Raw genomic sequence first — 22,755 nt, 5'->3', positions numbered from 1 at the left:
ATCCGGCACCCCAACTGGGACTAGAACCCGGGGTGCCGGTGCCGCAGGTGGAGGATTAACCTAGAGAGCTGCGGCGCCAGCCAGGACACCTACTTTCTAATAGCCAGAACCTCACTCTTTTCTCAATTCTTCCCCAAATCTCCATTATTTAAGGCTGAACTCATGCCTCACCACCCCCAAGAGAGCCTCCTGGATTCTCATGGCCCTTCCCCATCCCTGTCCAACATGATGCTATGCACGTCTGGGGACCACTCGGATCTAACCCAAACTAGACCATCCGGGGCTAATTCCATTGGAAGTCCACAAGTGAGAGCTGGCAGGACCTTAAGAATCATGCAACGGCATTTCTTAGTTTCATTCAGGGAGCCAGGTCCAGAGAAGGGAAGCTGCTTGCCCATAGTGGTCACAGAGTGAGACACTGGTGCAGCTGGAACTGCACGTTAGGGTTTTGGGCTACTGACCTGGGTTACGTCCACCACATCTGGTTGCTCTTCCTGCAGTGTGTCAGGGCATGAGGCAACAGGCTCCAACACTAAACATCAGTTACGTCAAAGATGCTCTGGTCTTCACTGTGCAGATCTGGTAGGATTAGGATGTGTCAAAAATACTGTTTCCAAACTAAGAAGTTTCCACTCATGGCTCCAGTTTAACAGTAAAACGTGTGATATGGACTCTGTTCCTCACCTCTGTTGGATCCTGCTTCATGTCTCCATATTAATTGGACCTTTGTTGGTCCTGAAACCTTACTATTCCAACTCACAGTCACCACTGTATTCTTGCCATTTGTTTCTTAGGTTTTGATCGTTATTTGGCCTACCTGGCATCTTGGACCATCATCCCAGATCTCCTTTGTAACGAATAATAGAGATGTTTTTATGACCATGAGGAAAGAGACAATACACTCTACCTAATTATATAATTCTGCTTCCAACTATATGATAATTCATTTTTCATGTCCTTTCAGAGCCATCCAATCCTTTTGTATTTTGCAGTTTCCCTTGCTATCTATTTATTTTGAAAGTCAAGTTACAGAGAAAGAGAGAGAGAGAGAGACAGAGCTATCTCCTATCCACGGTCTACTTCTCCAGATGGCTGCAATGGCCAGGGCTGGGCCAGGCCAAAGCCAGGAGCCAGAAGCTTCATCTGTGTCTCCTGTGTGGGTGGCAGGGGCCCAAACACTTGGGCCATCTTCTGCTTCTTTTCCCAGGCCATTAGCAGGGAGCTGGACCAGAAGTAGAGTAGCCGTGACACAAACCAGTGCCCATATGGGATTCTAGTGTTGTGGGTGGAGGCTTAACCTGCTATGCCACAGTGCCGGTCCCCTTGCTAGTAATTTCATACATGTTCATGAGTGCTCTCAAGAGCAGTTTGCCTTAGAAAGTTACCACACAAATGTGTTTGGCTGAGTTATTAGCCCCTTTCCACTAGCATTCTCCCTTGGCACCCAAGCTGCATCCCTATTCGCCTTTTGCTATCCTGAGCACATATTCATATCATATCACATGTTCATATCCTGAACCGTATCCATCACCCTGGATTGAGTGATTTGTTCCACTATGCTGCTTAGAGAACTCCTGTTCAACACGTCTTCAGTGAAACCTCTCTAATCACCCTGACTAGGTAACTGCCCTGCTGGATGGAGCCACAGACCTCCACACTTGTCAGCTTGTCTTTATTCAGAGTTGGCCGTCCCGACCACACTGACGGCTCCAGGAGAGCAGAGCTTGCAACTGCTCTGGACACTTTGATACTGCTGTGGTTTGCCTGTTTGTCCCTCCAAACTCAGGACTTTAGTCCCCAGAGACTTAAGTTAATGGTCCTGCCAATTACCAGTATTTACAAAGATGGGACCCTTAGGAGGTGATTAGACTGGATTATGTCATTAGGATAGAATTCCTGTGTTTGAATCCTGGTGGACTATCAGGAAAGGGAAAGAAAACTGCATGGAAATACAGACACTTGTGCTCCCTGTTTCTTGTTATGTGGCGCCCTGTGCCACCTCGGTAAGAATGCCATTGCCAAAGGCTGAACCAACACCACCTGCCAGATTTTTGACTGTGAACCTTCAGAATCATGAGCCAAAATGAATCTCTTTTCTTCATAAAGTAACCTGCCTCGGATATTTTACTAAAATTGTGAATGGGGCCGGCACTGTGGCGCACTAGGTTAATCCTCCACCTGTGGCGCTGGCATCCCATATGGGCGCCAGTTCTAGTCCTGGTTGCTCCTCTTCCTGTCCAGCTCTCTGCCATGGCCTGGGATAGCAGTAGAAGATGGCCCAACTGCTTGGGCCCCTGCACCTGCATGGGAGATTGGGAAGAAGCACCTGGCTCCTGGCTTCGGATCGGCACAGCTCCAGCTGTTGCGGCCATTTGGGGAGTAAACCAACGGAAGGAAGACCTTTCTCTGTCTCTCTCACTGTCTGTAACTCTACCTGTCAAATAAATAAATAAAATCTTTTTTAAAAAATAAAATTGTGAAAAGCTGACCAAAAAGATATTTATCTTCTAGCACCATGCCTGGCCTAAAGGAGATACTTTTTTGCTTAGGGATCTTTGGTGGCAAAAAAAACCACAGCTGGCGCTATGGTATAGTAGGCTAAGCCTCTGCCTGTGGTGATGGAATCCGATAGGTGCCAGTTTGTGTCCCAGGAGCTCCTCTTCTGATTTAGCTCTCTGCTATAGCCTGGGAAAGCAGCGAAAAATAGTCCAAGTCCTTGGGCCCCTGCACCCATATGGGAGACCTGGAAGAAGCTCCTGGCTTCAGCCTGGCCCAGCCCCAGCCATTGCAACCATTTGGAGAGTGAACAGGTGGATGGATGACTTTTCTCTCTGTCTCTCCCTCTCTCTGTAACTACCTCTCAAATAAACAAATCCAAAACAAAAACAAAAAGGAATTAGGGGGACTTCTTAGGGGACTCAGAGGCCCAAGAGGAACTGGTTGTGAGTATGAAACTTGCCCTACATTCTCACTCCATTTTCGATGTCCTCTAGCCAAAGACAACCAGGAACACGCCTATAGTGCTATTATTTGCAACAAGGGAGAACACACACCCTCGGAGACTATGGGCTTTTCGTTAAGATAGAGGTAAAGAACTTAAAGGATTTGGGCTTGCGTTAGGTGCTTTGAGAGGGTTCAAGGAAGTGGAGTTTGTTCTAGAGTAGGTGCTGCTGGCAAGCTTGAGTATTTCTATGGTTGGGCATATTAATAAATCTGTCTATAAGGAATGAAATTAGCCTAGAGCTATAATTGGCAAATTATTCATTATTTTAATCAATTATTTATTAATTATATCATATTAGGATAAGAGAATGTTTATTTTTGTGGTTTGGACAGTGTTCAGACATGATTAAGGAATGATCTTATTTTTGTCTTTGTTATCAGAGTGGCTTTTTCTGATATTGATGTTCTATGAAATTGTTTGTTTGTGATACAGTGGGTCAAAGCCGCTGCCTACAGCACCAGCATCCCATATAGGTGCCAGTTCAAGTCCCGGCTGCTCCACTTCCAATCCAGCTCTCCGCTAAGGCACTCGGGAAAGCAGTGGAGGATAGCCGAAGTCCTTGGGCCTCTGCACCCACATGGGAGACCCAGAGGAAGCTCCTGGCTCCTGGCTTCAGATCGGCTCAGTGCTGGCCATTGCAGCCATTTGGGGAGTGGACCAGCAGATGGAAGACCTCTCTCTCTGCCTCTCTGTAATTCTGCCTTTCAGATAAATAAATAAATCTTAAAAAAAAAAAAAAAAAAAGATCTAGGGTCCTGGCAGAGAGAGCTCAGTTGGCCAAACTTAGGCTATACCTCCACACTTTGACTGTCCTGGGTCCCTGAGAGTGTTATTAGGTAAGATCAGGGGTGACACACTCAACTGGGATACATTGTAGGATATATATATTTTTTAAATTTATTTGAAAGAATTACAGAGGGAGGCCGAGACAGAGAGAGAGAGAGTTCTTCCATCCTCTGGTTCACTCTCCAAAATGGTCACAATGGTCAGAGCTGGGCCAATCTGAAGCCAGGGACCAGGAGCTTCTTCTAGGTTTCCCACGTGGGTGCAGAGGCCCAAGGACTTGAACCATCTGCTGCTGCTTTCCCAGGTAATAGCAGAGAGCTGGGTTGGAAGTAGAGTAGCCAGGTTCGAACTGCTACCCATACGGGATGCTGGCACTGCACGCAGCGGCTTTACCTGCTACTCCAGAGAGCCGGCCCTGACGGGGATGTTTAAAACAAATTCTTTGGGCCTACACTGTGGCGTAGTGAGTTGAGGCCGCTGCCTGCAGTGCCGGCATCCCATATGGGCACTGGTTCGTGACACGGCTGCTCCACTTCTGATCCAGCTCTTTGCTATGGCCTGGGAAGGCAGTAGAAGATGAAGTCCTTGGGCCCCTGCACCCATGTGGGAGACCTAGAGGAATCTCCTGATTCCTGGATTTGGATTGGCACAGCTCCAGCCATTGTGGCCATCTGGGGAGTGAGCCAGCAGATAGAAGACTTCTCTCTGCTTTTGCTTTTGCCTCTGCCTCTCTGTAACTCTTCATTTCAAATAAATAAATAAATCTTAAAAAAAAAAAACCAACAAATTCTTTGGGGCTGGCACTGTGGCATAGCCGGTAAAGCCGCTGCCTGCAGTGCTGGCATCCCATATGGGCGCCGGTTTGAGTCTCTGCTGCTCCGCTTCCAGTCCAGTTCTCTGCTATGGCCTGGGAAAGCAGTAGAAGATGGCCCACATGGGAGACCCGGAAGAAGCTCCTGGCTCCTGGTTTCCAGATCGGCACAGCTCTGCCCACTGCAGCCAAGTGGGGAGTGAACCATCAGATAGAAGACCTCTCTCTCTCTCTCTGCCTCTCCTTCTCTCTGTGTGTAACTCTGTCAAATAAATCTTTAAAAGAAAAAAAAAAAAGCCAAGTTCCTCCTCTTAATTCTGTTGAGCAGTTTCATTGCCTTAGCTGACGAGGGTATGCCAGCCAGCTCTGCAGCCAGAGCTGACTGGGGCATCAGGCTCCTTTGTGACGTTGCCTCAGTGACAGGGTGGCTATGCGGTGAGTTACCCCACCCTGGACTCCTGGGGGTCAGTCATGCCAGCCCTGTGCTCCAGCTCCCCAAGACCATCTTTGACCTGACTTTTGCCATGTTGCTGCCGCTACTCGGCACCTGTGCTTTGGTGGGGCCATTCTATGGCCCTGAGTGGGAGCCAGTGCGGGACCTGCTTTCCCAGAACCGCAGCTGCAGGGACCCTCGGTGCCGTGGCAACCTGCTCATCCTCTGCCTCTTTCTGGTTTGGCAGGTCCAGCACTATTGGTACAAGGTCACCAGGACTCGTTCCAGTGTGAGGAAGGTCATCAAGGTGAGGGCCCCACACCTCCATTCTCCTTCCCTCAGCACCATTACTGTCCTGGTAACTTGCTACAGGGACCCTGCTTCCTGCCTTATGAATCAGACACAAATTAGAAGGAAGCTTAGGGAGAGCATCACGCAGGTCCCAAACTCACATTAAGAAACAGACCATTACCAGCGCCTAGAAGTGTGCAGTCACAACTGCTGCTTTCTTTGTTTTGTTTTCAAGATTTATTTATTGGGGCTGGTGTTGTGGCGTAGCAGGTAAAGCCGCTGCCTGCAGCGCCGGCATCCTATATGGGTGCTAGTTCAAGTCCTGGCTGCTCCACGTCCAATCCAGCTCTCTGCTATGGCCTCAGAAAGCAGTGGAAGATGACCCAAGTCCTTGGGCCCCTGCACCCGCATGGGAGACCCAGAAGAAGCTCCTGGCTCCTGACTCCTGGCTTTGGATAGGCCCAGCAGCTATTTGGGAGTGTACCAGAGGACGGAAGACCTCTCTCTCTGGCTCTGCCTCTCTGTAACTCTGCCTTCAAATAAATGAATAAATTTTTAAAAAATATTTATTTATTTGAAACGTAGAGACAGACAGACAGACACACACACGGTGGGGGGGGTCTTCCATCTTTCCATCTGCTTGTTCATCTCCCAAATGGCCACAATGACTAGGGCAGGGCCAGGTTGAAGCCAGGAGCCTAGAACTCCCATCAAGGTTTTCCAAATGGGTGGCAGAGGCCCATGTACTTGGGCCATCATCTGCTGCTTTCTCAGGCACATTAGCAGGGGGCTGGATCAAAAGTGGAGCAGCCTGGACTTGACCTGGTGGGTGCTCCAGGATGGGATGCTGGTATTGCAAGTAGCAGCTTAACTTGGTTCTCCACAATGCCAACCCCTGCTAATTTCTTTTTTTTTTTTTTCTGACAGGCAGAGTGGATAGTGAGAGAGAGAGAGACAGAGAGAAAGGTCTTCCTTTTTGCCATTGGTTCACCCTCCAATGGTCGCTGCGGCCAGCGCATCTCGCTGATCCGAAGCCAGGAGCCAGGTGCTTCTCCTGGTCTCCCATGCGGGTGCAGGGCCCAAGCACTTGGGCCATCCTCCACTGCCTTCCCGGGCCATAGCAGAGAGCTGGCCTGGAAGAGGGGCAACCGGGATAGAATCCGGCGCCCTGACCGGGACTAGAACCTGGTGTGCCGGCGCCGCAAGGCGGAGGATTAGCCTGTTAAGCCACGGCGCCGGCCCAACCCCTGCTAATTTCTAATACCACAGAGCAGTTTTGTCTGTGAACATTGTTTGGCAAGTATTCTTTTGGACCTGGATGAAGTCTAACATTATGCATATGAGCCAGAACAAACTTTCATTTCATTTATTTATTTGAGAGAATGAGACAGAGAGAGTGACAGAGCTGTCTTCCGCTAGTTCGTTCCCCAAATGCTGACAATGGCTGGGGTTAGATGGAGCGGGCTGAAGTAAGGAGCTGGGAACTCAGTTCGAGTCTCCCATGTGTGTGGCAGGAACCCAATTTCTTGAGCCATTGCCCCTGCCTCTGAGGGTGTGCCTTAGTGGGATGCTGGACTTAGTAGCTGGAGACAGGTACTGAACCCAGGTACGCTAATGTGGGATGTGGGCATCCTAACAGCAGCTTAAGTGCTAGGCCAAACACCCACTCCTGTAACCAACCTTTCTTTTTTGTAACCAACTTTTTTTGTTTGATGATTTTATTTATTTATTTGAGAGGCAGAGTTACAGAAAGTGAGAGGAAGAGACAGAGAGAAAGGTCTTCCTTTCACTGGTTCATTCCCCAAATGGCCTCAATGGCTAGAGCTGCGCAGATCCAAAGCCAGGAGTAAGGTGCTTCTTCTCCGTCTCCCATGTGGGTGCAGGGGCCCAAGCACTTGGGCCATCCTCCACTGCACTCCCGGGCCATAGCAGAGAGCTGGCCTGGAAGAGGGGCAACCGGGACAGAATCCGGCGCCCTGACCAGGACTAGAATCCGGTGTGCCGGTGCCGCTAGGCAGAGGATTAGCCTGTTGAGCCATGGCGCCGGCCTTCCATTCCATTTTGAACATACAGACCTCCTTGCTGTACATATGACCTAGTTCCATTCTCGGGGCCTTTGCATTGAATGTTTCTTTTGCCTAAGTAAATGCTCCATCCTCAGATCTCACTCAGGTCTCCAGCCAAATGTCACCTCCTTCAAGAGGCCTTCTCTGACCACTCTGCCTGAAGGGGCTAACTCCACCTTGTACTCTTCTTTCATTTCCATTTTTTAAAAAAGATTATTTATTTATTTGAAAGGCAGAATTACGGAGACAGAGGGAGAAATACAGAGAAAAGTTCTATCTGGTGGTTCACTCCTCAGATGGCTGCAACAGCTGAGGCTAGGCAGGCTGAAGTCCATCTGGGTCTCCCATGTGGGTGGCAGGGCTCCAAGCATTTGGACCATCTTCCACTGCTTTCCTAGGGACATTAGCAGGGAGCTAGACCAGACATGGAGCAGCTGGGATTTGAACCAGTGCCCATAAGGGATGCTGGCATCGCAGGTGGTGGCTGAACTTGCTGCGCCACAATACCTGTTCCTTCATTAGAACACTTTTGAGACATAACATTTGAAATACTTGGCTATTGTCTTACCCCTGCGTCTAGAATATAGCTGCCATTAGAGACACCGTCTTGCTCATGTTGGTACCCCCAGCACCTAGAACGGTGCCTGGCCCAGAGGAAGCTTCTCATCTTTCTTGAATGGATGAAAACCGATTGCCTAAGGAAAGCAACTCCCCTTTTCAGGGCCCAAGCATCCCCACCTGGATAATGGGGATGGTAATTCCAATCTGTGGGGATGTTATGAGCTACCATGTGTGTAAAGGTTTTGCTTCTTGGTTCTCACCTCCAGGTGCCACCAGAGAAAGGGGTAGTGCCCTCGACAAGACGTGAAACTTTCTTCAGACTGAATCCTGAAGCCTTCAGTTCTGGACAGTTCAGGGGCCTGGATGCTCATGTCCAGCAGTGGGCACACAGGCAGAGATGGGGCTCCCGGAGAAGCCTCCCGAAGTCATGGACCCAGTACCTCGTCTCTCAGCAGCATCCGTGTCAGGGGCCCCCGTGGGGTGTCCGCTCCCTCTCTGAGCCCACCTTTTGTACCACCTCTTTCTCAAGCACCTGTCTGCTCTCTCAGGACAGTTCCTGGGAAGCACGGCGGGGACCCTGGTATCTCAGTGATGGCCAAACTCGTCCTGCCTTGGACATTTGCCAAAGGAAGGAGCAGTTGTTGGTTCATTCCCAGGAAAGGCTGGTGCCGCTGGAGTCTGTTGTCGGCATGAGGTCCCTCCCCACCTCCATGACCTTAGCCATCTCTCTCCCAAATCTTCCTTCAGCTCACAGGCTACAGTTCTGCCCCAGAGAATTCCTGCCTGATCTTTCCAACCAACCACTGGGAATGTCTACCTGGGAGTGCCGGGACTGCCCGCAAGAGGCTGGGGCAGCAGGGAATAAAACCCAGACGATAAGCAGAGAGGATGGTGGAGAGACACAGGCTCCAGAGTGGGCAGACCAGAGAGAGAACACAGAGGGGGTTGCTTGGGAAATTCAGGCATCTGGGGGTCGACTTCCAGTAGACTTGGGAATGGAGAGTGTTGTAGAGCCCAGGATCCCAGAATGTGGAAACCAGAGACTGGAAATAAATGGAACTGATGGAGAGATCCTGATACCAGAGCAGGAAAATCAGGAGCAGATGAGAGTTGAGGATAGAGCCAAAAATGAGGAACCAAAGAAGAGAGTCCATGAGGAGGCTGGAGCTAAGAATCTTCCTGAAACCCAGGCACATATGGGAGAGAACCAAGAACAGATCACATGTAAAACTGATGTACAGACTCAAACACCAGAGTGGGGCAACTGGGATAAGAATGGAGTTGAGGATGCTGTGGAGACCGAGGTAGTCAAGGGGAATAACAAGGAAGAGGCCGGAGGAGGCCATGGAGAGCTCCAGGCCCAAGGACGGGGGAAGCAGGGCCAGCGTGGAGGTGAGGGTGGTGAGGAGACCCAGATGCCAGAGGAGCGGAAGCAAGACCAGGGTAGAGGCGATGCTGGAGCCAGAGTTCAGGCAGAAGAGGGGAGAAACAAGGACCGGGCTGGAGGTGAGGATGCTGCACAGACCCCGACATCCAGGAAGGAGAACCTGGGAGAAGTCAAACGAGAGGATGATGGAGAGAGCCAGGCCCTGAAGTGGGAGGAACAGGAGCACAACAGAAGCAAGACCGTTCCAGAGAGCCAGACACCAGGAGGGGAGAGGCAGCGGCAGGGTGGAAGTGAGAAAGCCGGAAAGATCCAAGTCTCTTGGGCAGAGAACCAGAAAACGTCAAAACCTGAAATTCAAGTTGAGTGGGAAAGCCGGGGTCTGGGAAGAGGGGAGGGTGCTGGGGAAACGCAGACATGTAAGAGGGCAACGATCAGGGAGATCAGAGTGGAGGACTGGGTGGTGATCCGGGCACCATGGTGGGGAAACCAGAGACTAGTGGCAAGCAAAATTGACAGAAAGTACAAGATGCCATGCTGTGGGGATCAGAAGCGGATTGAAGGTGAGCTCACAGCAGAAATCCAGGCACTAGAGAAAGAAGAACAGAGAAAGTACAGGTGTGAGGATGGTACAAGTACTTCGGCACCCCCGGCTAAAATCCAGGGACAGTTAAGATGTGAAACTGCCGTGGAGGTCCATCCAGCAGGGCAGAGGAACAAGGAGTGGTTTGGAGATGAGAACGGAACAGACAGTCAGGTACTACAGAAGAGAGATGAGAGAGGGGTTAGAGGCAAGGATGGTACAGAGACCCAGGAACTTGGTGAAGAAAATCGGCGTCTGTTAGGAAGCAAATTGCATGCAAAGATTGATCTACCAAAGTGGAAGAATCAAGAACATGCTAGAGGGACAGATGGTGCCAATCCCCACACATCTGAGGTGGAGAACTGGGGAGAAGCAACACGTAAAATTGATGGAGAAACCCACTCAGCAGCGTGGAAGACAGAGGAGCCGGTAGGAGGTGAGAGTGTTGCCGAGAGTCAAATACAAGGGAAGAGAAACCCAAGACAGGCTGGAGGAGAGCATGGCACGGGGACCTGGGCCCCCGGGGCGGGGAACCAGAGGCAGTTAGGAAGTGACACTGCTGGAAAGATCCATTTACCAGGGTGGGAGAACCAGGAGCAGATGGGAGATACGGATGGAGCAGAAATTCAGGTTCCAGAGAAGGAGAAATGCAGAGAACCTGGGGGTGAGCATGACGTACAGCCTCAGAGGCCTGAGAGAGAGAACCAGGGACAGTCTGATGGTGAAAAAGGAGGGAGCCACTCCCCAGGGAGGAGGAGATGGGAGAAGACTGCAGAAAATCAGGCATCAGAGAAGAGAAGCCAGAGAGAGGCTCGGAGGAGGATACAGAGACTTCGGAGAAAGAACCAGAGCCTGCCAGGAAGTGAAGCTAGCGGGAAGACCTGCTCATCAGTGTGGGAGAGCCGGGGACGTACTGCAGGTGGGAATGGTGCACAAACTCAGCCGCAAGGGAGGAGGATCCTGAGAGGGACAACGGGTACTGGCGGCACAGTGACCCAGGCACCGGGAGCAGACGGCCAGGGGCCATTAGGAAGTGAAATCGATGAGGGGGTCCAGACACAAGGACAAGGAAACCAGAACAAGGGTGGAGATGACGATGCTGTAGAAATCCAGGAAGCAGGGAGCCAGAGAGAGCACAGAACGGGGGATGCTGGAGCGCCGCGAGCACCCAGAACAGGAAACAGGGACCGAGTCGGAGCAGAGAGCTCCTCGGGGGCCTGCCGCCAAGTCGACTCTTCTGGGGGTGAGGGGCCCACGGGCAGGAAGCGCAGCCTGGCACGGACCCCAGGCTTCCCTGGCCCTGGCTATGCACCAGAGGCTGTGAAGGCTTCCACTTCTGCTCCCTGGGCTGAGATGAAGCCTCTCCCCTGCTGGGGTGAGGCCTTCCTGCTGGCCGGTGGGGAGGGAGAGCATCTGGCCAGCCAGGGCTCGGCCCCTGTCAGTGAGCTCAGATCAGCCTCCCAGCACCTCCAACCCGAATCCCAGAGACAACAAAGCGACAAACAGATGGATCCAGAGAAGGCCTCCAGCCGGAAGCAGCAGCTGAGGAACCCTGAGAGTCTGGCTGCCCCCTCGGGCGTATGCTCTGGCTGCCCCTGTCTCCTAGGTGACCAACCCCGGCCAGCTGCCACTGCCCTCAACGTCCCACCCAAGTGGCCAGTACTCAAGAAGAGCAAACGGCTGCTCCTGGAGTCCCTCATGAGGCGAAGGATTGCACACCTGCAGTGGGGCCTCCCCAGGCGGATCCTGGAATCCTATTTGCTCTATAACTTCTTTGGATCTTGCTCAGTGCCTCTGGCTGGGGTGAGGCCCTCTGGGTTACGTATAGGCCAGGAGCTCCAGGGACAGCAGGAAAGGCGCTGTGAAGCCCAGGGCGCCATGTTAGCCATTAAGTCTCCAAAGAGGCCCCAGAGGCTTCAATCCCCAGAAAGAAGACGCTCAGAACTTCCTGCCCAGGCCACAGCTCTGGAGAAAGACAGGCTAAAGCCAGTGGGCATTTCCATCCCACCTCCAAAGCCCAGGAGATCCAGGCCACCAGGGGGCACCAGAGAACCACAAGTGATCCAGGAAGTGCTTCCTGGGGCCAAGCTCCCTGCTCCCAGCTTCAAGTCTGCAGCAGAGACCAGGAGCTGGTGTGGCCCAGAAAGGGTCCAAGAGCCTTGCAGTGAGAACAGCAGGAACACGGTCAGGCCAGAGATCTCCCGGGTGGAAGCAAGGGCTCCCAGGAGAGGGAGGACCTTGTCTTTTGGGGCAGGCCACGATCCGTGGAGGAAGGAGCACATATCCTGGGGAGCCTATAAGCCCTCGAGACTCAGATACCAGCAGCTCACACCCTGGAGAAGAGGAAGCCTGTCTTCTGTGCAGGGCAGAGGGGCTGGGCAGAAGCCTGCTTCCCCTTCCCCAAACAGCCCCAGCTTCAAAGGGAGTCTCCACGCTGCTGCAGCCAGGCTGAGCGTGACCCTCCTGAGCAAGATGTCCTGGTCCCCACGGCTGGCCAAGCCCCAGCCCTCGGCCCCCAGCCTCAGCCCCAAGGACCCCGAGCCTGAGTCCGCCCTGCTTCCCAAAGCGGATGACCCTCACGCAGGGGAGGACAGCGCCCGAGTCCACACTGCTGCAGCGGGGGACCTCCAGCCGCCAGGTCCCTGCTGTGCTGAGGCTGCTCTGCCCGAGACAGAAAGCCCCTGGGGTCAGGGGGCACCTGGCCACCCACACGGGGCCTCCTGGAATCCACTGGCCCCCCACAAGTTAGGATTCACAAAGCACTGGAGAGATTTTCTCCTCCAGTGTGGCTTGAAAAAGTAGGCCGCAGGCCCGGAGTCCACAGGACACATCAGAGAAGCAGGAGAGTGGCCTGTTTACCCCTAGAGCCTCTAATAAAATTGGTTATTTGGGCCCTGGGAGTCCTGATTTCTCTGGCATATTTTCCTGGGGCTTGCTTTTGGGGCTTGGGATGTATTACGTAGAAGCCACTTCTACTCTGATGGTTTGAAGGTCTGGAGAATGTGGGTTAGCTCAATGTCATCTGCTGAACACGTCCCCTCCCCAGCTTCTCACAGAGGGTCACTAAGGCTTCTGTCATGGTGCTGTCCTGCCCGTGTCCCAGGCAAGATAGTCAAGCAGTCTCTCAGCTGATTGGAGGTGGGGGCAGTGCTCTTTATGGGACACTACTCAGGTGCTTTTGGTGACAAGAAAAAGGTAGCAGATCACTGGGCATCTATGCTACTGAGGTTCTGCTGCCTAGAAAAGACCTAAAGGTGGGGCCAGCGCTGTGGTGCAAAGGGTTAACACCCTGGCCTGAAGTGCTGGCATCCCATATGGGCGCTGGTTCTAGTCCCGGCTGCTCCACTTCTGATCCAGCTCTCTGCTATGGCCTGGGAAAGCAGTAGAAGATGGCCCAAGTCCTTGGACCCCTGCACTCACATGGGAGACCTGGAAGAAGCTCCTGGCTCCTGGCATTCAGATCAATGCAGCTCTAGCTATTGCGGCCAACTGGGCAGTAAACCAGCGGATGGAAGTCCTCTCTCTCTCTCTCTGTCTCTACCTCTCTCTGTGTAACTCTGACTTTCAAATAAATAAATCTTAAAAAAAAAAGAAAGAAAGAAAAATGCCCTACATTGGATTAAAAAAATAAGAAAAGACCTAGAGGAAGAACTCTTACCACCTCTCAATTCTCAAGTATTGCCAACCATAATTATTTGTTGTTTTTTCTTGGCCCATCATGGGACATTCTAGAGCTAAGTGTTTTACTCGTGGCCCTATCTTCACATACACAGTCATACTGGACTTCAGCAGAGGTGGACATATCTTTTTGAGGAGCACCATTACAAGGGGGTAATTTAGTCTGTAGCAACAGATAATCAATCAATACATATGTAATCTATTGTAATAGTTTTATTGTCTGTCTGGATTTGTGTCTCTTCAGAGCAAGCACTCTACTCTCTTTTGCTTACTTTGAATCCCCTAGCTCCTAGCAGTCTCTGGCTCGGATTTTTTTTTTTTTTCTTGCCAAACAGAATATTACTTTTTTGAATTTAAAAAGAAAATAATAATTAATAATATGGAAGCTAAGCATGCCATTTTTCTCTGAAAAAACTTTACAAGTCTTTGTACATTTTTATTGTAAAAGTGTAGAGAATATCAGAGCTCTTAAGTTTTCTTTGAACAGAATTACTGCTGTAATGTACTTAAGATGTTAAATAAGTGTTTTGTTTTTATGCATACCCATATACATATATAAATCTGCATCTTTAGCATTTTAAGCAAACACTTTTCCATATTAATACCTCCTTTTCTCAAATATACAAAACGTCTCTTTTCTTTTTTTTTTTTTTTGCCGTTGGTTCACCCTCCAATGGCCGCTGCGGCCGGCGCATCGTGCCGATCCGAAGCCAGGAGCCAGGTGCTTCTCCTGGTTCTCCCATGCGGGTGCAGGGGCCCAAGGACTTGGGCCATCCTCCACTGCCTTCCCGGGCCACAGCAGAGAGCTGGACTGGAAGAGGGGCAACCGGGATAGAATCTGGCGCCCCGACCGGGACTAGAACCCGGTGTGCCGGCGCCGCAAGGCGGAGTATTAGCGTCTGTTTTCTAAACTTCTGCCATGGCGAGCGCCTCTGAAGGTGCAGCACCTCTTGAACTCACCGCCTTCAACATGCTTCAGTCACATCGGCGCTGAACCAATCCTGATGCTGCTGGGCTGTTAGTAATACGGCTGATGGCATTTCTTTCTTCAGTGTTTTCTTGTGCACTCACGAAAGCCCAGGTGCTGTCACCCCCTGCCCCAAGGTGATTTTAAAGGGAGTGTCTTAGATTCTCTTGAGAGAAGGGGGTTCTGTAAGTTTAAAATAACAAGAGCTGTTCGATAAAAAAATCCCAGGGGCTGATTATTTACTTTTAAAGGGGGGGGGGTGAAGTAAAGCGCCACCTGCGGCGCCGGCGTCCCGTGTGGCCGCTGGTTTGAGTCCTGGCCGCTCCACTTCCGATGCAGCTCCCTGCTAACGGGCCGGGGAGAGCAGCGAGGGTGGCCCAAGTGCTTGGGCCTCTGCACCCACGTGGGAGGCTCGCATGAAGCTCCTGGCTCCCGCCTGGCCCGGCCCAGCCGTTGTGGTCATCTGGGGATGCACCAGCGGATGGGAGATCTCTCTACAGAATCCAACCCCCAAACAGTACTAGAAAGACAGCGCTCACTTTTTTTTTTCTTTTCCATGGCTACTGACTGCTACCTGGTAAGTGCTTGTCAACTCCCTCCTGCGGGCTTCAACCCCGGCTGCCCTGGGCCAGGCCGCACGCGCCGCGGCCTCGAGGGCAGCCCTGGCCCGGGCTTGCAGGCCTCTCGGTCGGTCGGCGCAGGCGCACTGCGCGTCCACGCCGAAGGCCCTCAGGTGCGCTTGCGCACAAACTGCGCGGGAAAAGGTGCGGCCGCCTGAGAGGGCGCGCGCGGAGAAGATGGCTGCCAGGGCAGCGGCGGCGGCGGGCGTCGGGAGGGACGAAGAGGCGGTGCTGCTCCTCGACAAGGCCCATTACCGGCACGACCCGCGCTGGCTGCTGCCCGTGTCCCCACGCCTCTGCCTGGCCTGCGCGCTGGAGCTGCTGCCGGAGCCCGGCGTGTCGGTGCGGGCGGAACCCTTCCCCTGAGGACGCGGGCTGGGGCGTCCCCACCAAACAGGGCTGCCCCTCGCCAGGCCCCTCTCTGCAGCCAGGCGCAGCCGCCCTAGGCTCCGCGAGCCCCAGGCCGCGGCTCACCGCCTCCCTAAAGCAGGCCCCGTGGCGGCCTTTGCGGACCCACCCGAGCCCTGGCCCACTGCGCAAGAGCCGAGAGGAGCCGGGGCGGCCCCTTCCTAAAGCGAGCCCGGCGCGGGTCGGGAGCTCCGCGGGCTCTGGTTCGGGCGCCCCTTCCCTGGCCCTCGCTCCCCGCCTGGCCTTTCTCCAGGATTCGGCCTTAGCTCAGCCTCCTCCCAGGCTGGCCGCCCTCGGCCTGTGCCAGGCGCGCTGGCGGTGCGGGGAGGCAGCGCACGGGCAGCCCTTTCCAACAGGCAGAGCGGGCCGAGGCTGGGCTGCCTTCCCGCCATGCTTGCCCAGCCCTGCACAGACCCCAGACTCCTCTGGCGTCCGTGGGGGTGTCCAAGAAGATTGGGGGAGATGGTTTTCTGTCAGAAGTGTCGAGAGGGGAGTTCCTGTCTCTTTTTTTGGTATCAGGATGTCTTTCCACTATTTTTTTTTTTTTTTAAGATTTATTTATTTATTTGAAAGTCAGTTACAGAGACAGGCGATGCAGAGAGAGTGCGAAGTCTTCCATCCACTGGTTCACTCCCCAATTGGCTGCAACGGCCAGAGCTGGGCCGATCCGAAGCCAGGAGACAGGAGCTTCTTCTGGTCTCCTACATGGGTGCAGGGGCCCAAGGACTCGGGCCATCCTCCACTGCATTCCCAGGCCGTAGCAGAGAGCTGGATCGGAAGAGGAGCAGCCAGGACTCGAAGCGGTGCCCATATGGGATGCTGGTGCTGCAGGTGGTGGCCTTACCCGCTATGCCAGAGCGCCGGCCCTTCCACTTTTAAACGTGGTTAAGAGCCCGAAGAGCTTTTGTTTATGTGTGTTACGCCCAAGAGTATATACTGGATTAGAAGTAAAAGCAGGGGCGGCCTTGTGGCACAGTGGGTTAAGCCACTCTGCAGCACCAGCATTTCATACCAGCACCTGTTGGAGTCCTTGTGGCTCCACTCTTGATCCAGCTTCCTGCTAATGTACCTGGGAAGGCAGCAGAGGATGGCCCATGGGCCCCTGCACCCACATGGGAGACCTGAAAGAAACTGCTGGCTTCAGCCTGGCCTAACCTTGATCCTTGCAGTTATTTGGGGAGTGAACCAGCAGATGGAGGATGTCTCTTCTCGCTGTCTCTTCCTCTCTTGCTGTAACTTTCAAAAAGAATAAGTCTTAAAGTAACAGCAAAATTTAAGAATATTAATTTATTTAAAAGTAATGGTAAATCCATTATATATTAGCATCATTTTTTGGTGTACAATTTATGATTTTAACTTTTTTTTTTTTTTGACAGGTAGAGTGGATAGTGAGAGAGAGAGACAGAGAGAAAGGTCTTCCTTTGCTGTTGGTTCACCCTCCAATGGCCGCCGCGGCCGGCGCATCTCGCTGATCCGAAGCCAGGAGCCAGGTGCTTCTCCTGGTCTCCCATGCGGGTGCAGGGCCCAAGCACTTGGACCATCCTCCACTGCCTTCCCGGGCCATAGCAGAGAGCTGGCCTGGAAGAGGGGCAACCGGGATAGAATCTGGCGCCTTGACCGGGACTAGAACCTGGTGTGCTGGCGCCGCAAGGCGGAGGATTAGCCTGTTAAGCCACGGCGCCGGCCAATTTTAACTTTTTAAAAACATTTGTTTATTTGAAAGGCAGAATAACAGAGAGATGGAGAGAAATCAGTCTTCCATCTGCTGGTTCATTCCCTGAATGACTGCCACACCCTGGACTGGGCCAGGCCAAAGCCAGGAACCTAAAACTCCATCCTGCTCTCTCACGTAGATGGCAGGGGCCCAGGCCTCCTTTTACTGCTTTCTCAGGCATGTTAGCAGGAAGCTGGGTCTGAAACAGAGTGGCTGGGACTTGACCTTGTGCTCTGATATGGATGCAGCAGCTTAACCCTCTGCTCCAACATGCTGGCCTCTATTTTAATCCTTTTTAAGTGAGCAGATTTATGCTTAAAGGCAGACATAACCATATTTTCCAAAAGCAAAATGAGGTAGGAAAGGTGTTGTTTTGTTTTACATTTTCACAAGTTGCTTCAGTGGCTTACAAACAAAGAAGACAATCAGATTCTCATCTATTTCTGCATTCAGTCTGTTGCATCGTCACATGTCAGGTGGTCTGAAACACTCCACTGTACACTTGTGGGAATAAAAATAAGAAAGACCAAGAACACTTTAATACTATATGAAAATAATTTTCACATCGTGTACCCTCTGAAAAGCGTTTGGGTATTCTGAGGATCCCCAGACCAGTGAGAACCACTGAACTGCTTCGGAACTTACTGAGATTTCACTGAGGCTGGAAGTTCTGTGGCTGCTGCTATGACAATGAATCAGATACGAATAAGTGCAGTAGGAAAGCAGATAATAGAACACACATTACTGGGAATTTGGAAGGATGGACTTGTTTGTGGTCAAGTGCTGTGTAGGGTAAGGAGGGAAGTTAGGGAAAGTTTCCAGATAAAGCATTTGAATTAGGCCTAAGAAAATGAACCAGAGGAGGTGGGAGGCTTATCCCAAGAGGTGTTAGAAGGATGACTGGAGGTAATCAGTGTTTGAAGAGAAACTGAAGAAAATGAGGTAGGAGAACCAGGTTGTGATCAGTGTCTTGAAGAATTTGAATCCATGGCTGGCACATTGGCTCACTAGGCTAATCCTCCGCCTGCGGTGCCGGCACTCTGGGTTCTAGTCCCAGTTTGGGCAACGGATTCTGTCCCAGTTGCTCCTCTTCCAGTCCAGCTCTCCGCTGTGGCCCGGGAAGGCAGCGGAGGATGGCCCAAGTCCTTGGGCCCTGCATCCGCATGGGAAACCAGGAGAAGCACCTGGCTCCTGGCTTCAGATCGGTGCAGCACGCCAGCCGTAGCGGCTATTTGGGGGGTGAACCAACGGAAGGAAGACCTTTCTCTCTGTCTCTCTTTCTCTCACTAACTCTGCCTGTCTAAAAAAAAAAAAAAAAAAAAAATTGAATCCAAGTTAAGGAGCCTGAATTTTATCAGCTGAAGGAGAGTTACTGAGATTTTTGAGAAACTCATTTAGATTATTAGCTTAATCTGTGATGTAGGACAAATTGGTAAAGGAATTAACGTGACATTTAAAGTGGCACATGTTACAGACAATAAGAAATGCAACTTCACCTTTTATTAAATGTACTTTAAAAAAAAAAAGATTTATTTATGTATTTGAAAGAGTTACACAGAGAAGTTAACTCCCCAACTGGTTAACTCCCCAACGGGCCACAATGGCCGGAGTTGCACTGATACGAAGCCAGAAGTTTCTTCTGGGTCTCCCACATGGGTGCAGGGGCCCAAGGCTTTGGGCCATCTTCCACTGCTATCCCAGGCCATAGCTGGGAGTGGGATCAGAAGAGGAGCAGCCGGGACTAGAACTGGTGCCCATATGGGATGCTGTCACTGCAGGTGATTGTTTTACCTGCTACACCACAGCGCCAGCCCCTAAATTTACTTTTTAAAAATATATTTATTTATTTTATTTGAAAGACAGTTACAGAGAAAAAGGAAGAGAGAGAGAGGTCTTCTATCCACTGGTTCACTCCCCAAATGGCTGCAACAGCTGGACGTGGGCCAGACTGAAGCCAGGAACTTCTTTTGGGTCTCCTATGTGGGTGGGTGCAGGCTCCCCAGCACTTGGGCCATCCTCCACTGCTTTTCCAGGCACATTAGTAGGGAGATGGATTGGAAGTGGAGCAGCTGGGACTTGAACTGGCACCCATATGGGCATTTACCTGTTATGTGACAGCGCCAGCCCCGAATGTACTTTTCTTAACCTCAGCTATCATCAATTGAAGGAGTGATATAGTCAGTTGTACCTGTGTTCCTGTCCTATTGGTGCTCAGTTCATTTTTGACCTCTTTCATCAGTGGGTTGAGTACTTTGCAGTTAGTGCACAGTTCCCTGTTCAGGGAGGTGTCTTGAGTGTGAGGATTTATGCTACATTGAATGGAAGGTAGGTCACCTGCTTCTGGCTCAGGAAGGGCTGCTAGTATCAGTCCCCAGGCTGTGGAAATGGGAAGAGGACTGAGCTCAGGCAAGGCCTGGTTGAAGACTTGGATATGTACAATTCTTGGTATCAACCCATGGGTTCCCTTGTGTAGATCATGTTCTTTCCCATACCCCCTTAGGTAGAGTGGCCATTACTACAGTTTGGATGATCTTTTTAGTACCATCTTATTATAGTATATATTACATATAGTATAAATATAGTAATTATATTTGGAAATTACAGTTGTTTGGGTTCAGAATGCCTGAGACTTGTTTGGTATTGAATCTTTTTCTTCATCTGCTCCAAGTTGGTGCGCAAGAGGCACGTGGTGTCCTGCTTCCGTGATGCCCTCGTGAGGCATACCTCCCTGGTCACACAGCTGGTGGCTCAGGACCAGAGAGTCTGCATCCACTTCATACAGATACTTTTTGGTGAGCTTGAAAACTTTGGCATGAGTTTTGCATGTATAGCATGGATATTTGCTTTGGGGGGGAGGGTCTTGAAGAAATGGTTTTGGAAAGATTATTTCAACTTTTTGAATTGTAATGGTTTAATTTATTAGCGAATTATTTTGTCATAATGATGCAGAAATGCTTCCCTTTCTAAGATAACACGATGCATTTTATGGTAACAAGCTTCACTAGATCTAAGAAGTCAGTAAAAGTGTGACAGTGAGTGTGGGAAGTGTAAGGTCCCTTAAAGAGCCCAATATATAGTGTCTTCTAAACGGGTCAAAAGTCCTGGAATGTAATTTGCCAACTTGGGTGTGACCTTGATCGTTATTTCCCCTCTCCTGTGCCTTAGTTTCTTCATGTGTAAAGCGAGGTAGATTAAATTTTATCTGAAGTTTCTTTTTTTAATGTGATTATAATGTCCAGTGGAATGAGTTCTTTTAGCGAAAAGGGCAGTTAATTTGTATTGAGTGCTTTTCTGTGCCAGAAGAATTTCAGGCTTTTAACTGCCAAGACCTGTAAGGGAGATAGGATGATCCCCAAGGCCAAGGGAGGTTGTAGCTAACAAGTGCAAAGTTGGAATTTTACCCCAGGTCCGTCACAGACTCCAGAGCACAGTTTGTCTGCTGTGCCACATTGACAGTTCTTATATTTTATTTATTTGAAAGGGAGAGAGAGAGAGAGAGAGAGAGAGCGTGCCAGTCAGCTGCTGCCTGTGATGCCAGCATCCCATATGGATGCCTGTTCAAGTCCCAACTGCTTTACTTCTCATCTGGCTCCCTGCTAATATGCCTGGGAAAGCAGAGGAAGATGGCTCAAGTACTTGGGCTCCTGCACTCACGTGGGAGACCCAGATGAAACTCCTGGCTTCTAGCTTCAGTCTGGCCCAACTCTGGCCGTTGTGGCCATTTGGAGAGTGAACCAGTGGATGGAAGAGCTCTCTCTCTCTCTCTCGCTCTCTCTCTCTCATTCTCTGTCTCTTCTTTCTATAACTCTGCCACTCAAATAAATACATAAATTTTTAAAAAAATATATTAATTTGTTTATCTGAAAGGCAAGTTACAGAGAGGCAGAAGTAGAGAGAAAGAGAGAGAGAGAGAGAGGTCTTCCATCTGCTGGTTCACTCCCCAACTGGCTGCAATGGCTGGAGCTGTGCCAATCCAAAGCCAGGAGCCAGGTACTTCCTCTAAGTCTTCCACGTAGGTGCAGGGGCCCAAGGAGTTGGGCCATCTTCCACTGTTTTCCCAGGCCATAGCAGAAAGCTGGATGGGAAGTGGAGCAGCTGGGACTCAAACTGGTGCCCATATGGGATGCCGGCACTGCAGTCAGCAGCTTTATCCACTATGCCACAGTGCTGGCCCCATAAATAAAAATTTTTTTAAAAATGCCTGAAAAAAAGACCTCTTCTATCTACTGGCTCATTCCCCAAATGCCCACAATAGTTGGCTCTGGGCCAGGCCAAAGCCAAGAGTCAGGAATTCAATCTGGGTCTACTGCATATGTGGCAGGGACCCAAGTCCTAGAGCCGTCACTTGCTGGCACATGAATTGGAGCCATGATTCTACCCCGGGTACTCCAATGTCTGATGCAGGTATCTCAAGCAGTATGTTAACCACTGCACCAACCGCTTACCCCTGCCTTGGTCTTTTTAAAGGCAAGGTGGGTCATTGAAAATCTAGGTGTTTGGTGCTAAGGGTAGAATTTAGCTGAGATTGCTTAAAGATTCTGTTATTATTAGGATTCATCTATGCCTTTGTGGATTTGTTTCTCTGTAAAGAGAACTGTTAACTTTTCTTACTTCCCTCTGCTCCAAGGACTGTTACGCAGTGTGGAAGATGGGAGTGCAATAGACCTCTGTATTGAAGGTAAGGTGAAACCATTGTGCTTAGCATTTGAAGCTGGGACTATTACCCTGTCTTGAAGACTTTGGTGAATTTGTCCATTTAGAGACTGGCAAGGAAAACTCAGTTGTCAATCATTGATTCTACATTTCTTCCTTGGGTCCTACTCTGTGCTAGGTAATGCATCAGACACTAGAGATATGTAGATGGTTGAGATGTGGTCTCTGCCCTCTAAGAGCTTACAAGCTAGAAGAAAGATTGGCAAATAACTAGAGTTGATGATGATTTGTAAGAAAAAAAAAGTTGATAACTTTTGTAAAAAATTACATTTCATATTGACTCACTGAAATGTTTCTGCATGCAAGTGGTAGTAAAAGCTGTGGAAGTGCATGAGTTTACAAGTAAAAGGCTTGTAGAGAAAGAAGTCAAGGGCACAGGGATGGGAGGATTCCAAAAGGGAGTGTGTGATCTGTACCAGTTTATATCCACTCAGGAAATTAAAAAAAAAAAAACAAAAAAACACAACACTATCCATGTTATGTGGACAGAAAAAAAAAAAAACAACTTTACAGAATTAGTAAGTAGGAAACTCAAAAGGCAAAAAGAGAACAACCATGTTTTCACGGAGTTAGAAATTATAGAAAGCAGCACCTATCCCTGAGACTATCCCTAGGGGGAAAAAAAAACCCAAGAGATTGGAATTGTTAAAACGTAGACGTTTTGGCCGGCGCCGTGGCTCAATAGGTTAATCCTCCACCTGCGGTGCTGGCACACCGGGTTCTAGTCCTTGTCAGG

The 22,755-nt window shown here is 50.6% G+C and overlaps 2 protein-coding genes across 2 annotated transcripts in view; both read left to right on the top strand.

Annotated features, from left to right (window-relative positions):
- Window positions 1-5,125: 5,125 nt before the first annotated feature.
- On the top strand, window positions 5,126-15,342 carry LOC133767471 (uncharacterized). Its single transcript, XM_062201874.1, has 3 exons — window positions 5,126-5,341; window positions 8,219-12,557; window positions 15,197-15,342. Exons 1-3 carry the CDS (start codon window positions 5,126-5,128, stop codon window positions 15,340-15,342), a joined length of 4,701 nt encoding a protein of 1,566 aa, XP_062057858.1.
- A 19-nt stretch (window positions 15,343-15,361) lies between these two features.
- MEI1 (meiotic double-stranded break formation protein 1) overlaps window positions 15,362-22,755 on the top strand; it is a 67,554-nt gene continuing 60,160 nt past the window's right edge. The window contains exons 1-3 of the mRNA XM_062201873.1: window positions 15,362-15,526; window positions 19,975-20,098; window positions 21,934-21,984. Coding sequence (XP_062057857.1) covers window positions 15,362-15,526; window positions 19,975-20,098; window positions 21,934-21,984 — 340 coding nt within the window. The remainder of the gene's footprint in view (window positions 15,527-19,974; window positions 20,099-21,933; window positions 21,985-22,755) is intronic.

This window comes from Lepus europaeus, chromosome 10, assembly GCF_033115175.1.
Source record: "Lepus europaeus isolate LE1 chromosome 10, mLepTim1.pri, whole genome shotgun sequence".
NCBI lineage: Eukaryota > Metazoa > Chordata > Mammalia > Lagomorpha > Leporidae > Lepus > Lepus europaeus.
This window is presented reverse-complemented; position numbering and strand designations above follow the sequence as displayed.

Coding starts and splice junctions, on each gene's coding strand:
- LOC133767471 (XM_062201874.1), top strand. CDS start 5,126: ATGTTGCTGCCGCTACTCGGCACCTGTGCTTTGGTGGGGCCATTCTAT. Junction 5,342..8,218: donor GTGTGAGGAAGGTCATCAAG/GTGAGGGCCCCA, acceptor TCTCACCTCCAG/GTGCCACCAGAGAAAGGGGT. Junction 12,558..15,196: donor GGGGGACCTCCAGCCGCCAG/GTCCCTGCTGTG, acceptor GCCCTGGGCCAG/GCCGCACGCGCCGCGGCCTC.